This window comes from Mesitornis unicolor, unplaced genomic scaffold, assembly GCF_000695765.1.
Source record: "Mesitornis unicolor isolate BGI_N332 unplaced genomic scaffold, ASM69576v1 scaffold2924, whole genome shotgun sequence".
Classification (NCBI taxonomy): Eukaryota; Metazoa; Chordata; class Aves; order Mesitornithiformes; family Mesitornithidae; genus Mesitornis; species Mesitornis unicolor.
Genome location: NW_010177885.1, coordinates 181,477 through 198,374, shown reverse-complemented (window position 1 = coordinate 198,374; position 16,898 = coordinate 181,477). Strand labels below are relative to the sequence as shown.

The 16,898-nt window shown below is 36.3% G+C and overlaps 1 protein-coding gene across 1 annotated transcript in view; it reads left to right on the top strand.

The window, feature by feature from the left end:
* The window catches only part of DSCAM (Down syndrome cell adhesion molecule), a gene marked incomplete at its 5' end in the record, with an annotated part of 163,232 nt that overhangs the window by 30,043 nt on the left and 116,291 nt on the right, over positions 1 to 16,898 (top strand). The window contains one exon of the mRNA XM_010182256.1: positions 14,728 to 14,924. Coding sequence (XP_010180558.1) covers positions 14,728 to 14,924 — 197 coding nt within the window. The remainder of the gene's footprint in view (positions 1 to 14,727; positions 14,925 to 16,898) is intronic.

The following is a 16,898-nucleotide window of genomic DNA, read 5'->3' as shown; positions in this document are numbered from 1 at the left end:
TTTCCCTAACCATTGTATTTCAAAATCTGTGTGCTGCTGATGCAACTTTACATAAAAAATACATATGAGCCAACCAGCCTGGCTGAAGCAAGTCCAAGATAGCTGACATGCAAATATTTTAGAAGATTTAAAATTGAAATACCAGTCTCTAAAGCCACAATTTAGTTTATATTTCTCAACTCTATGGTTCTAGGTGATACCAAAATGAAAGATAAAAACATCTTGGAGACTGCTTTTGGATTATGTCTTTCATTACCAGTAATGATGACATGGGAACTCTTGACAGATGAACTGTTTTTACAATTCTGGAGAGGTTTCAATAAGATTAAGATAATGATTCATATTCCTTTATATTTTCACCTGAATTGGAGTACCAAATCTTCCAATGTTCCTTACAAAACTGATTATTCAGATTTACAGTCTTGCAGTTAGCAGTTAGCTCAGCCCTGATGCATGCAATAAATTACCAGTGACCTTTTTTTCACCTGTTTGCCTCAAAGTCCCTTTCTCTGCAAGGGACACCATCTAATTAAAAAGCACATCAGGGACCTCCTCAGACAGGAGGGTAAACTTGGGGGGAAAAAATGTGTGACATTATAGGGATTTATTCTGGCAAAAGCTGAGGCAAGAAACATGATCTGTGGAGGGAGAGGTGTAAGAAACTGGTGAGATTTATGAGAGGCTGGCAGAGCTGACAATAGAAACTGGAAGCTGGAGCTGCCAGCAACTTTGCAAGCTCTTGGAAAGACAATCAAAGGATTATTATTTGTTAGCAGCAGTATAAAAAATGTATTTAACTGACACAGGGCTGAGAAGGCTTTTCTTTTCTTCAGTGCTGCAGATATGACTGCATTTATATTTTTTTTTTTCACAGTTCACTACAGTTCAGCTTACTAATGAATTGCTTGTTGTAAGACTAGTTCTGGACTCTCTCTCGGTTGATGCTGCTCATACAGAACAAATGAGTTAAGTATACAGCATAAATACAAGAACGTTTCAGTACCACACAACTTTATAAAGTTTTCAAATTATCCTTGGAAAACCTTTATTAAATATGAATTTGGATCTTTTCTTCTCTAGCTGTGTAACTACCTCAAAGGACAGCAAACATATGCCATGTTATCTGTAGAAATAATTCACTGTCTAGATATCTAGAGTGTATTTTTAGGTAGACTTTACCTGTGTGCAGGGATGTTCAGCAGTTTTTCAAAACATGTAGAAATAAAGCAAAGAACATAATAACATCTGTCAGAGAAGGTGGGAAGTAACATTCTAGGAAACCTTAATTTTGGCACAGAAAAGACAGTAAAATGAAACTATCCTATGTTACTTTCAGCCATCCTAGCCAAAAGAGCAGTCTTATTTCTTGCTTAATTTAATTTACTATTTTCTAACAAAGTGCATTATTAAAAATAAGGCATAAATAAGAGAATTAGCATAATTCACTAGCTGCAAAATCCTGAGCACCATGTATCCTCTGTACTAAAGAAGACCTTATCTTGTGGGAAAAAGAAGTTTGTGTAATTAAAGAAAGTATCATCAAATATGATTACAACAAAATAGGAGACTGTTTGGAAGTTTCAGTTACTGTTTTTTCTTGAAATTTTGAGTGCTTTAATTTACCATTTAAAATAAGTTTCTTTCTTACTCCACATAAGATTAAACCAGAGAAGATATCTTTCTGTATATATTTTAATTCTTACATATTTTTAAAATTTGCCACCAGTAGAGTCTGAATACTTGATCTTCAAAATAGACTTCTATCATTCAAGTTGCAGGATTCAATACTAATGAAAGATGGAACAAACTCCTTGCTGGATCTAAAGATCTGGACAAAGCAGTCTGGTTGAAGAGTCGCCCATTTTCTTTCCTAGGAATTCAGGGAAAAAAACTGTTGCCCACAAGATGTCCTGAAAGTGCCTGATGTCATCAATGACCCACTTACTAGAATAAAAATGAAAATAAATAAGAATGGAGAAGCAATCTGCTTTTATCACCCTTTTCCTTGCATAAGTAGTTGAGATGATGTGAGAATCTGGAGATTTTGTCCCAGTTTAGAGTTGTAGTGGCAGCTGCTTTGACAGTGACAGCACCTAACTTTTTAGAACATTCATATTCAGTTATTAGTTTGGCATCATGCTGATATGGTTATTATTTTAATTTATCTTGCTAGTAAGGAAAGTGAAAAAGTCATGCAATTTTTCAGCATCTTTCAACTGTGAATTCTCAGTGAAATACTATGGGACAAAAGTGTAACACTTCTTTAACAGCAGGGGATTTTTCATGCTAAATATCAAAAAACAGTCAGATTTTCAGTTAACAGGGAGCAGAGGTATAAGAGCTTCTCAAGATGAAATCTCAGGATTTTTTTTTACAGGATCTTAGGTAATATGATAAATCTTTCATTACAAGCAGTTACCAAAAAAAAAAAAGATGAGTTAGAGTAGTTATTTTCAGAGAAATAGCACAGATATACACTACTAGATTGTGCCCGGCCCATAAATCATGCATTTTGTTTTTAGTAGGAAGTCTAGAAGCATTCAGCCATGAGGAAATTCATTAAACTACAAGCTGACTAAAAATTAGTTACAACTTTACTTCATGGTAAATAAGAGATTTTTTGCCTCTGGTTCAATAATGCCGTAACCTTGTGCATTGTATTTTACTTGGCAAAACTATTTTTTCAGCTCCTCATTGAATGAATTAAAGAGTCAAGAATATATTCTCAGGTGACCACCAGGAAATCCACCTCACTTAGAGTGATTTTAGCGTCATTAATTTGAGTGATTGTATTGTTGGGAGTGGGAGTAGTACTACCCGGAGTAACGAGGTATTCTCAATATGAGTATGGTCGTTCTCCTTTATTAAGCAGAGTTACACAGCTTTTATAATCTCGGTTTTAGTCACGAGATAGTCACGAGCAAAGCATGCAGCGAATACATATAACTAATTGGTCGCTGTTCATGCGTCCTGACGTATGGATGGTACGCCTACTTGCGGTTAGCGAGTCCAGCTCTTATCTTCCTTAAAGTTGCAGGTGACCCTTATTCGTACGCTGGGTTGATCACATCCACAAGATCATGGCCGTGCTGGGAAAGCCAGCACTCCACATTGTATTAGTATTATTTGGCTGAATAAAAGGTTAATTTTTGAGACATTTTAATAAATTTTCATAAATTTTTCCTTTCTGACAGAATTTGTATTTTGAAGACTTTTATAAGTCTGATTTTTGGACAAATTCAAGACTGTAATAGACATTTTTTTCTTCTCCTTCTTTCAGTGTTTTATATCACCTCTAACTAGGAAATCTCATTTGGTGAAAGCTCCTGGAATGGGTGAAACAGTTGTGCCAAATTTTAAAACAAACTACCATTTTTTGTGCTTATATCACAGTCTTTATAGGTTGCTCTAACTATTGCTTAATAGAAGGTTTCCAATACATACATATATATATATATATATCTAATTGGTTAAGCCATTGGCCATGTGTCTGTTTAGTTAGGTCATGCAAGGAATTGAGGAGCCTGTGAAGCTGATAATGGAAAGCAACGCCTTTTGCCTCTTAGACAGTATTTGAAATCTGTCTGGATTTATGGTGAATGAAGTAGCATTACTGTCTAAAAAGTTTTTGGTGCTTTGAATCTAGTTTCATAACAGACAGATTAACAAGAAGGGAACCTTGCATAACAGCTGATTAATTTACGAATAAAATAAACAGAAGTGTTCCATTTCATAGGAAAATTATAACTATGAATGATGGTTTGCTGAAAACTATGATTTCATATCTCTTTATAATTTCCAATGTTTTTGTGCACAGAAAAAAAAATGCTAGATTTTTACTTAGACAACTGTTGAAAATAAGTGCTTAGAAATATTCAGAAATTTCCACTCATTGTCTCCCCACAAGTAGATTTCAGAGATAAATTATTGCCTAGGAACCAGGGTCTGAGGGACCAGCCCAGCCACAGCTGACTACAAATTAAAAGTTAATTTAATAATTTAGGTAACAAGTTTTGATCTAAGTCTAGATTATGTGCATATATGTGTATATGAGGATGTGATTAAAAAAGAAACCTTTGACAATCTGGCTAAAAAGAATCAAGCAAGCATTTTCATATTGCCCTTGTAGCTAGCTGCTTCATTCATCATATTCAATATCTATCATATACAATATGTCAAACCATGCTGAGAAGCATGACTTTCTTCTTATTTTGCTGGTGGTTACTTTATCACCACTGTCATTTTGGCCTCTGCTTTTGGGTGTTCGTTCTGTGTGTGTGTGTGTGTGTGTGTGTGTAAGAGGGAATGGGAGTTCCTATTCATCTGAAACACAATTTAAAGGAAAAAATGCACCAAGTCCTTTGAACTCTTTATAACGTTCATGCTGAGGGGAGGTACTGTGGAGGAAAGTGACCTGCAGCCCTGTGCCATGTGCTTTGTTCTTGAGATGGATGGCTATAATTTAGTCCTGCCTGAAACACTAGTATTTACGATGCCTTTCCTTGGCTGAGGGGTAAAAACAGTCTCCAGAGAAATAGAAACATTTTTCTAAGAGTGTATTGAAAAGAAAAATCCACAGGACAGCTGAAGGTCAAGGGAAGAGGGCAATGAGAGTTCCTCTGTCTTTTTTTCCAGTTAATAAAATAATTCTCCTTATTTGACTCCATAGAAAACGTTTTTCCCTCTCTTATTCACTCACACAGGCATGCATATGCATGCATGCAAGCACAAACACACACACACACACACCCCTTGACCTCTGTTATATAGGAGGACCCCAGTTATATATCAGGACACTGTCAATACCAGTAACAGCAGTGTAAAATTTGGCTTTAAAAGTCCTTTTCAGCTATTGTCCGGCTCATAGCTGGATGAACATATTGGCCACACTGAATAAGCGAAAATAACTATAACCCTGGATGAAATTAAGGTCTGCTTCTTCTGGACTTAGGCATTTGGGTACTGGAGCTAAATTGTCAGCCATAACCTTTGTCTGGAAGCTTTATTAATTGTTCAGTGTAATAGACCCAAAATACTCAGTGAAAAGGCCTAGCCTTTAGATCTGATAAACCACTGCAAAGACATGATGGCAAAGAATGTAAAAAGCATGAAAAATCTCTAAGGGGGTTCTAATTTTAGATATAAACAAAATAAGCAAGAATATTCCTTTCTGATTTTCTGCTGCAAGAGCTACTGCTTATTTATGGGTAAATGTAACTCACAAAAGTATTCTATTGAATATATTTACTTTAGAAATATTGTGTTTATCTAAGCCCTCTTTATTTTCCTTTACTAGCAATTCCCTTTTTCCATAAGACATGTATGAAAAAAATTTGTCAGGCACACATGTTACCTATTAGCTTTTCCTAGACAATGCAGCCTTTAAGATGGTTCCCTGCTCTTCTGGAAATTTTCTCCATTTACTGACTAACTTAAAAGAGCTGCTGGTATGCTGAGCAGCAAAAGTAGAAAATAGACTCCGTAGTGGAAAATAAATGATAGGAATCCAGTCTGTCATTTTTCAGCAACAAGCAGAGCTAATACTCCATAGATGGTCATATCATTCCCAAGCCATCCCCAGATGGTCTCTGTGACGAGGGGCAAATATTAGAATTTTGACTAGAGAAACCAGATTAAAATAATGTCCATCAAAATAAATGTCTTCAGAGATTATTATTATTATTGTTGTTGTTATATTTTTATTCTTCTCAGTTGAATCTCTTTTCCTGTCTTTCCTGAGATAGTAGCATTTATTGACATGCTAAATCTGACTTAAGAGAACACAGAATTCAAGATTGGGCCCCCCAGCACTGAAATCACTTGACTTCATGCTAGACTTTCAAAGGTTGGTTGTAAAATTCTAAGCAGCTCACTCTGAGCTCCTTTTATCATCAATAAGAAGCCATTCATCATCTTTAAGGCAAGATGAATGACCCTCTGGAAGGTCTTGTTGAAAGGTCTCCCCAAGGACTGCTACAGAAAAAGTCCTCATTTGAGTAGCTGAAGACTTGAATGACTAATTTTTAATCACCTGAATTTAGGCTGAGATGAATGCCACTGACTGGTTCTGTGAATATGCTCTGCTTTCATGCACAGGTGAATGCTTTTGTGTATATATACAGCGCAATAATGCCCTTTTGTTAGAATTAATATGCAGAATATATATATATACTCACTTTGTGTTAATGTGCTTATATAGAGAATGCCCACATAAATACAGAGAAAGTGTTATACTGCTTATTTTAAGGTATTTTGAGTTCTGTTCCTGTCATCAGAATATCAGATGCTCTTGGTCTATCTGCATCTAAATAGACAATAAAAATATAATTCACTCTGAAAGGCTAGACGAGACTAGTTCTACCAGAGCTCTCTTTCTTATACATCAGCAGATAGTATTTCATGGCTTTTTAGCTCAGAACTGAGCTGTTATAGACCCAAGTCACCGTGCTTAAAAGTATACTTACTTGCATGAATGAACAGTGAATGAAAACCATTAATGTCCCAGCATGCACTGCTCACCAATACTTATTTTTGTTGTAGCCAGAGTTTCTTAGTGTGTTTCTGCTTCATTTACACCCGTCAATACCTCAATTAGTGCTTGCTTCTCTTCCCCTGAGAGGGACATTTACACATGTCACTTCACAGCCTCCAAAACTAAAAGACCCATGGGAACTGCTGGGTCATAAAATATATCCTGATTAAAGCTTGTGTTTTCCAGTGACTTTCTGCCCTTTTTCTTTTTCTTTTTAACTTGTAAACTGTTCGGGTATTTTTAATGAAAGGACAGAAATGGGAAGTTTAAAGCATAACAACTTGTAAGAAAATGAGCACTCTCCTATGTGATTCTACAGTCTGTTTTTTACTGATTTGCATTCAGTAAGTCACAGAAAATTAAAGCGCTGTATTTTATAATTATGATAGCAGTAACCCTCTCATTTAACATTAAAACTTGATGCCATCTTGATGGCAGACTGAATTCAATTTAAGATCAAAGCATTGGAGGAGTTATCTAAAATTATATACTGCTAGTTTTAACTATTTGACACTCCTGCTCTTTGCAGCCTGACTTTCATACAGGGTGATGAAAGATCATAACTGATTTAGAATAGAAATTGACCCAATAAATTTATACCGAATGGATACATGTTTCTAATACTAATTATTAGACATCCATACTTTTCAACAATTGTGATGGTGGCCTTTGTCTAAGTCTTCATAAATTACAATTATATACATGCTAATGTAATTTTTTATAGATCTTTGATCACTTATTTTTGTTTTGACAATTAGCCAAGCTTTGATGAAACTGATTTTCTAGTGCCTCATGTGGATTACCATAGTTTGTCACAAATTTCCACAGGTTTTGCTATAACTGACTGCAGGGAACAAAGCTGTCAGCTTATCATTTTCCATTTTCTTTCTCTTGGTTATTAGGAAGCACAGTTAGACAAAATGGGAATTGAAGCTGCATGGCAAAGCAAAAGAAAGTCACATTCATTTCAGAACCATGTCAAAGTCAAAGGAAAGACCGAGAAATATAAGCAGCTGCTGGTCTCATGTGTATCATTTGAAGACAGCAGTTTGCACTGTACAAACATAAAACTAATGCAAGAAAAGACCTCAGGAAGAGGAAAGAATTGCCTTTGTGATTTCAGAGAAATGACCTTTTTTATTTTATTAATGTGTCTTTTGGTTAAAATTCATAGTTGTCATGCAAAATAAATCAACTTCTTTTCCTATAATGTGACCTGAAACCACATCTGAGTGAATAAGATATGAACCCTAAATGTTCACAGCCTTTACCCTGACATATTCAATCAGATCATGAGGCACTGGCAAAGCTGCCAAGTACTCAAGACATCATTGTCATTCTTATTAAAGCTTAGCATCAAACAAGGCCTGTTCTAGTGTGGAAACACATGTTTGAATAACAGTTATAATCAAAGTAACTTCATGAAATGGTATTTTAGGATGTACAGGATCCTTACTTATTCCCACTGAGTGATTTATTTTTATTTTTTTTAGAATTTTTTTCAAAGATTACCTTGTATGGATGTCTTAGTATTATAACAATGCAGATTTTGCATACACCAAGTCCCTTGTTTTGATATGGGATTTGTAATGCAAACAGGTAGCTGGAACATGGATTGATTATGACTATGTTTACTTTCTTTCTATTATTTATATGTCATAATTGTCACAGATGTCACTCTACACTAAATAGAAACATAAAGTTGCAATTTCTGCTGTGGACAGTCTTTTTTTCCATGGCAGCACTGTTTTTTCATACTGTTCTGTCAGAAAATTATTTTGCTAATAGAACTGCTATGAAGCTCTTGCCTATTGTCCAGAAATCCATTCATCTAACAATTATTAATGGAACCATAAAAAAAATGACTAGTCATCCTTTTAGGGAGGTTAGGAGTAGAAGATAAATTGCTGTGTTTTGCTTTACTTTAATAATACTTTCAGGAATTTATTTATCAATACATTTCCTGCATTTATTTCATGTACATTTTAGACTTCTGAAACTAAAGCTGAATAAATAATTCAGTCTGTCACATTAATTAATCAAATTTTTTCTTCTCCCCTCAAGCTTCTCAGGTTTATGTGTTTGAAATTATTTCACCTAGCCTGGAACCTCAGCAGCAATTAATTTCAAAGCATTTGCTTTTTGAATTTCAAGTTCATGCCATAATGATCAGTTAAATATGTCACCCAGTATTATCTCTACTTGAGAGTTGTATTGCTTACACAACAAATTCATTACTAATTCCAAGCAATATAGTAAAATATTGCATTCAAAAACAACTGTCATGAAATATTGAAATATTTGAAATTTAATTTTAAGAATATTTATCCTAAAATATCACGTCACTGAGGAGGTTCACAACCAATGAACATGAGTAGGTCACAAATATGAAGTTAATTTTCAACATTAATGGTAGAATATTGGTAGGAAATAGTTGTTATTAATTACATGTCCTTTATTTTCATGAAAATAACTTGCATTAATAAAAATTGAATACTTATTTTTGTGCTAACATACATTTCACCCTTTGAAACATGTAGTTTCTTTTCTAGTCTTGGGCATCTCTTGATTATGAGGTCTAAGAACATTATTTTCACCTGCTGGAGAGGTCAGAGTTTTACTAAGAAACTGTATGCTTAAATTGAAGTATTTGAGCAGTCTCGTTGATTTAAAATTCTCTGCTAGATTCAGGACACTATTTGAGTTCTGCAGAGATGCTACATAAGTAAGCAAAAATTTCACTTATCAGAAAAGGCAAACTGAAGTTGAAAATAATTTTAGTAACGTACTCACTGAGTCCTGAAAGTCTACTAAATTTGAAAAAAAACTAATAAATAGAAATCAACTAATTACAGTGTGAAATCTAGTCTCCCTTAACTGTAAGTAATGTATTTCCATGGGCTTTCTTTGACTGAGCAAAAGTGGATTGAGGAAGTGAAAATTTGTTTTGGAGGTAGAAAAATCTCATCTGTCTTGGACAGAAGAGTATTCTCGGTATAGCTGACCAGCATAAGAGGATGTGATGAATTTGGCTTAAATGTTAATTTGGAATGTAAATTCATTTTTTTCAATATACATTCATTTTTTTCAATATAAATTCATTTCAAATTTAAACCAGTTTTCTCTTATCACAACTCCTATCCTCATTCATGATGTTATTTTCATCCAAGATTGCTGAAACTGCATTGAAGAGCCATAGTCTTCTGTTCTAGAAGCTGTACAAGAATAACAGATGGAGTTCATCTTCCCTCATTACAGCATAAGCTTGCACTTCTCTGCAATTGAGCAAGGCATTTCAGGTTCCTGAGTCTTCAGTATAAAGAGGCTTTTGAAGGCGCAGTACATCTGGCTAGATGAATAGCACTCTAAAAGTATCTTTCTTTTCATTAGGGGAGTCTGTGATGCCTAGCTTGGCATAGATGTTTGCAAGATGAATCCCACTCTGGTGGCAGACGTTGCCCCAGACTGGCCAGTTCAAGCATGCTCCAGTGAAAGAGCCAAGTTATGTGAGAAGACACTCTGCTAGGGCAGAACTCTTCTGACCAAGAGAGGTGGAGACATGTGATACATATTGACGTGCTACAGTCACGTCCCTGACAGAGGCCAGGATACGTCTGTTACCAAGCACTCTCAAATTCTCACTGCGTTCATTTATCTCCAGACCATTATATAATTAGATTTGCTTCTCTACGGCATCTTTTCTGTTCTCTTTCTCAAGAGCAACTTGAATTTGTATTAATGTTTGGCTATGATCAGCAATCTAACTTTCAGTACAGCTCAAAACACATTGTGCAGTATCACATGGCATCTCTCCATTGATCATGGTGTTGGCTGTGTTGGATTCCTCTCTTCTCACCACAGCTAGGCTGCTAGAAAAATGCCATTTCGAGAGTACAGACAATGATAGTTCTTAAACATACTGAGAAATTCAGTTAGTCTTAGAATTATTTAAAGATATTACAAGTATGCTTAATGTTTAAGTACAAACTAAAAGATAGGGAACCTTTTAATTGGATTTTTTCCCACACAGCTATTTCCATCTATGAGCTAACAGAGAGAAAGAATAGTTATTTCAGCACCCTGCTCCCTACATATTTTTTAAATTGAATGTAAATTTCAGTTTTTCTAGTAATTTGTGAAGCCTTATTCTAAAAGAACTCAAACATTTCTGTTACTTTGCTCAAGTTTCCCCTAATTTACTATAGCTTCCTTATTCTGGTTAATGAGACTTGTCTTTGCCAAGGTAATTAAATGTTTTCATTTTTATTTGCATTCTGTTCTTGATGAAATACTTAGCAGTAGCCGAGAAAAGATAGTCACATTAAGTATTTTTTTTTTTTACTGAATCTCAGGAAAGGTCCAGATTAGGTTTTCTTCAGAGTGGGACCAAAGGTTCTTGTTTTGTCTAAGCCAGGATTTTTAAGAATAAGCTTGACTACTGAATTTTTCACTTTTATTTTTGATTATGTTAGTAGTGTAAAGCAATAAGGTTACTTGTTACTGGGTTTCCACAAAGAAAGGGGAAGATCTGGAAAAAGGAATAAATAAATCAGCTTTCCAGATGGAAGCCCAGGTATAATGGAGGCACCTCCTAGATTAATGCTGCTGGCAGCAATATGCATACCTTAAATATGGAAATCATCATAATCAATAAAGTTTAGTCTATATCTGTATGATATCTCTATAATCTATAAACTGTCCAATTTTGTCCAATAGACCTTTAACAATGGCCAGCACCACATGACATGCTTCAGAGAAAGATGTGGAGAACTCCAGATGAGATTTGTATTAATTTGTCCCACAGGAAAGTCTATTCCAAAATCACGAAACATGACACTATGCGTTCCTTGAACATGCACAGCAATATGCTTGTCCCTTCCAAAGTTGTCTAAATTATATAAATTCATATCATTATATGTGTGTGTACATAATGTTTATTTGAAGGGATATCAAGGGTACACACACTTAATATGGCAACTGAATCATCTTGATATATTTCTAAATGCCTTCACTTTTTTTTTAAAACATCCTAAGAGAATATCTCATGCATATATACTACAGATTTAGTTTGCTTATTTACAGTTTCCTAGATTATTTTGTCAGTAAAGAGCCAGCATATTTATCTCAGTTATTTGCATCAGTAATTTGATTAAAGATATTTGGAGGATGAAGAAATACATTGCCTAAAATATCCTTGGGAATGTGCCTTTGTTACCAGAAATCTTCTGACACAGAGGAAGATAAAAAGAAGAGCTTATGGTTCAGGATCATTGGAGATAAATTGTGAAGAGTAAAAAATCAGCTTTGGAGGAAGGGGAAATATTTAGCTGTGAGGCATTGCTATGGCAATAAGGAATCAGCGTGGAAGATTATGTGAGAGGAAGGGAAGGATAAGTAGGGATAAAGCTGTATCTGAGGAATAAAGTCATCTTTCTTTGCATGTTTTTCTGCTGTTCTTATTAAGAAAGTTTGTTGGGGAAAAAAATTAAGCTTCAGATGTTTTCTTCTGTTTTTCAAAAAGAAAGTAAGATGGTCACAGTGTTTGGTTTGACACTGTCACTGATCAGGAAAGTCTTGAAAGACAACAGTTTAGGAGACCTGAAGGTATGAAAGAGTCTCTGGGACAGTCTCCCCGAGGTCTGTGGGATTTAAATCCAAATCCAAACATCCAGTTTTCTGTGGGTGTACACTTGTCCAAATGCTGATCTTTCCTGCCTGTGGGCACAGGCACACTGGATGCTCAGGTGTCATGTGAGGAGGCACACCCCACCCCTCAGCTCCTGGGTGGGCTAGGCACATGCTCCCTCCATCTCCAGAGGGTGACAGGGAAATCAGAGCAGGAGAGACTGATGGGAAGGAGGACTGCAGCTGTAAAGAAAATCATTTAGGTGACTTGGGAGGCTGGTAGAATTTGATCAGGGAAGAGGATGAGGTTGGAAGAGGAAAACATTGCTGTAGGGGTTAGGGAACATGTGAGAACCTGAGCTGGTTGCAGCAGGAAGAAGAGAGGGAGAGGTAAAGGGGACTAGAATGTGTTGCATTGAGGAAAAATAAGAGAGATGTGGAGAGGTGTGGCAAATGAGGAAAGGAAGGGACATGTGGAAGGCTTGGGAGATTATGGAAGGTGGTGGCACAAGTTAATGATGGTAATGTGGACTCCATAATAAACTGCCAATCTTTTGAATTGGGTCTCTTGTTGATGAATGAAGTGCATAAAAGGATATATTGGCTTATTTCAGGTGTTGCAGATGAGGGCAGATATGTTAAACTACACACCTGTGCATACATGGCCCACAGGCCTGCAGCAGTGTAGTCCTCATACACTAGCTTCTGTATTTGGAAGCAACTAGGAGATGACCACAAAAAGTGACTTTCTGAAAAAAGCCTCCTTGTGGGTAGATCTAGCATCAGACCGATGCTAGATAAAACTGAATCTATTTTCATTCTCGGGAAGATGGAATCAGACTAATCCTAGTTTTGTATTTTAGTTATTCATAATTTCTTCTCTTTAAATGCTTCTCTTTGAAAAAACTAATTGGTACCTAATATCCAAACAGTTAAACAAGATGTACTTCATCACTAATGCATATCAGTGCCTCAAGAGCCTCATGTCTCACACACGACCTTTCTTAGAGAGTTCTTCCTGTAATTAGATCCCATTCATGACTCTAATCCACAGCTCCACAGCCCTGTTAATTTTAAAATCGGTTTGTTTTGGTTCAGGAAGCCTTTGAACAGAAAGGGCTGCATCCTGACATATTGTCATATACATGCATCAACAGCTGTGGCATGTGAAAAGGTCATGCCACCAAGCATTAACATTTCAGAATAGCAATTATAGTAATTCATATAAATAAGGATGGATTTATTTATTTATTTATTTATTTTGCAGTCTGGTAGTAATAGATGTAATTTATGCAGCGGGAAAGACTGGGAAGGCCTCAAATCATGTCCTGTGCCGCTATCATCTTCTAAAAATACAGACCCAGGGAAGTTCAGATGGAACGCATGAGTTGGTCTGTTAAGAAAAGGGAAGTGTTCATGCATGAAAACAAGGAGAGCTGGGCTATTGCAGGAGGCAACTCTAGAGTGCAAGAGCTTAGAGAAGGAACTCTTTACTGCCACCTCATACGCTTTAAAAGGAGTGGAAAGGTTCATTCAGAAGAGAATGGTTCTGTATGCTGTTCAGCACTTTCCGGCTTCACCCAAGCTGGGAAGCTGCCAGAACTGAAAGACAGAATCATGGACTTTGATCCTTGCTACTCACTACTGCCCAGATGCTATTTATTGGTGGACAAATCATGGGAATGAAAAGACAGGCAACTGAAGACACTAAAGAGACCATTACATCTCAAAAATGCCAAGTTTTAAGGAGTTGCTATAAATAACACTGAGGACTTTTTCTTCATATTTCCAGAAATTTTTTTATTAAAAAATGTGAAAATAGAGGTTTATTCTTGGTATCAAGAGACTATTTTTTTCAACATTAAATTTTTGTGGAGTCCTAAATGATTAATGAAGTTGACAATTATATACAAACTATTCTGCATATACCTTCTAAATACAATAAAAACACAAATCAAGCTACATTTATTGACAGTTTAATTATACTTTCAGTTCAATGCAGTTTAACTATGCACTCAGCACACACATGGACTGTAAGCTCTTTGGTGCAGAACATTTATTTTCATTTTGTACAGCTCTTAGTTTAACTGAGCCCTCATTTTGATAGGTCATTACAGTCATACAGAATGGTAGAGCATATATCTGTCAGCAAATAAAACAGTAGCCCATCAGAAGCATAAGAAATTTTTATCAGTTCTTTATTGGCCCCATATCTGAATGCTGATTACTTACAGTAACTTTATGTTCTGTGAATATTTTAATTATGTTACAAGTTGTCCTATGAGCATCAAAACAAATAGAGCCAGTCTTCCTTTGGATTCACATCTTCTTGTCTTTACAACCCCACTGTCCAGGACTGGCTTCTCTCTAAGGTCCCTTTGATACTCGTCTTCAATCTTAAGAAGATTCTCTTACACAGAAATGAAAGTAAAATAATTTCTCACATTTTTGGCCATCTGGTCAAATATGGACAAGCTGAATAAGACCCAGATTGAAGGGTCAATCCTGCATCACCAGACTGGTCAGCTCACTGAAGAATGATCTTTTTTTTTTGCTTTGCCTGTTTTCAGTTCCAGCTATGATAACTTCCTATCCAAATACCACCTTGGCAACACAAGGTCAAAAGAAGGAGATGAGCTGCACAGCACATGGAGAGAAACCCATCATAGTCCGCTGGGAAAAGGAAGACCGAATCATTAACCCTGAAATGTCCCGTTATCTTGTTTCCACCAAGGAAGTTGGAGATGAAGTGATCTCTACTCTCCAGGTAAGAAAATAAAGTGGCACGTGACTCATCTACATGTGTGAGAGTGTTGCTTGATTTGGTTTTGGTATGGTTGCACAGCTACCTCTGCCCTACAAGATCAGAGCCCCATCACTCACTCTATCCATGGTGCAGCCCTGGAGAGCTGGCAGCAAGAGAACATAGAGGAAACCTCTGCATCCCGGCCTCAAGAAAAATCATACTCCATCTTCCCATGCTCCAGAGGCAACAAGAGAGCGAGTCTGGCTCAACCCACCCTCCTCCTTTCTGCCTCAGGACAATGTAGCTTGTGCCTTAGCCTGTCCTTCCTAGGGCAGCACAGCTCAGTTTTGAGTGCATTGCTGATGAGCACTGAGTGAATATCTGACCCCTAGCTCTGATGTGTGTCAGACTTACCTTTACCAAAATCATTAGCTGTTTAGAGAGAAAAATGCTGTCTTTTTAAAATACTTTTTCTCTCTCTCTTTCACTTTGTGGGGCTTGTAAGACCATTTTACAAAGTCAGGTTAGTCACTGGATTCAAAGTGAGTTGGAAGGAAAAGGTACTTAAGTAGTGTGTCTACTACTGCCAGTAGTATTTGCACTTACTGTACACAGTAGCAAAAGTGACCAAGCCACCTAGCAAACAGTCACAGTCTGCATCTTCACTTCTGCTTCTGTGACAGACAGCTGACTGGTGGTGTGAGAAAAGTGCATCTCAACTTGCCTGACAAATCAATATGTGGAACTCTGTTAACTCCTAAGTGGCTGACCTGGGTTAGATTGAGGGGCTATATGAGTCGCCTTGTTTTAGGGACTTTAGTTTCCCCAAGATGTCACAGAAGCACAGGAAACTCCTACTGTTCTGGTGTCATCTGCAACAAGTGAAACTATGACATTGCCCTCAATGTACCAAGATACAGATTTTTACACTGAAATTTAAAATTTACAAATGTGAACATGTTATCACTCCATTCCTTTATATTTTTACATGTGTCTTCACAAAATCTAAAATAATTTTTAAAACATCATATTGATTCTCAGTCAAAAATCTTCATTTTTCATTTTTCAGTCACATTCTTAAAAACATTTTTACTAGGCTCAAGGAAATAATTGTCTAGCTCAGGTGATGGTCTATATTCTAGTGTAATTCTTAAGGTATATCTCTTTCTTTTCTAACCAAAAATTATGTTGGATGATATCCAGTAAAAATCTGGTTTTCTCTCCATGAGGGAGCTTTGTCATTGATTTCTTTGAGGAAGAATAAGTTCTACGTGTGACTGTGTTCATATTAGCATATTTGTGTTACAAATAATATTTAATTACAGGATAGACCTCTAGACCTCTCTGCCCTCATTTATCTTATTGACTTTAATAAGATAATGCCTAGATGCACAACAATATTTCTTTTTGAAAGGCTGGAGACCTACTTGGAGAATTCTCTTCTGAAGCAGTTTTGTATGGTAGTGACGTTCTCCATCAATATGTATGTTACATATGAAACCATTGACTTCTGAGAGATAAAATGCTGCAAAAATAGAAAATGTCAAGATTAAAGTTGTGTCTGAAGCTTTTAACTCAGTGTTTTTGCACGTATGCATGATTATGTGATGTCTAGTTCTATACTCAGCCTTTATTTTTTCTGCAGGACCCCTGCCTCAGTCAGGCATGACTTGGATTTTCTCTGGAGTTGAATTAGGGTTGAGTAATGAGAGACATTGTGTGATGCAAGGCTGATCATTGAAACTAAACTTTTCACAGGTGGCCAATAATTGTGTGTTCTTTGTTTTCTAGGTACTTGCCTTGAGCCCTTGGGGTCTGATTTGCAGAAGTACTAAGCCCTCATAGCTGCAGCTTAACTCAATGGAAGCTGTTATGAACACATGAAATGCTATTTATTGCTAAGGACTCTGAGGGAGGAAAAGAAGGCCCTAGATGTATCAAATTTGGCTCTGAAAAATTTTGTTTTCCTATCTTAAATCTCAGCCACATGTGCTA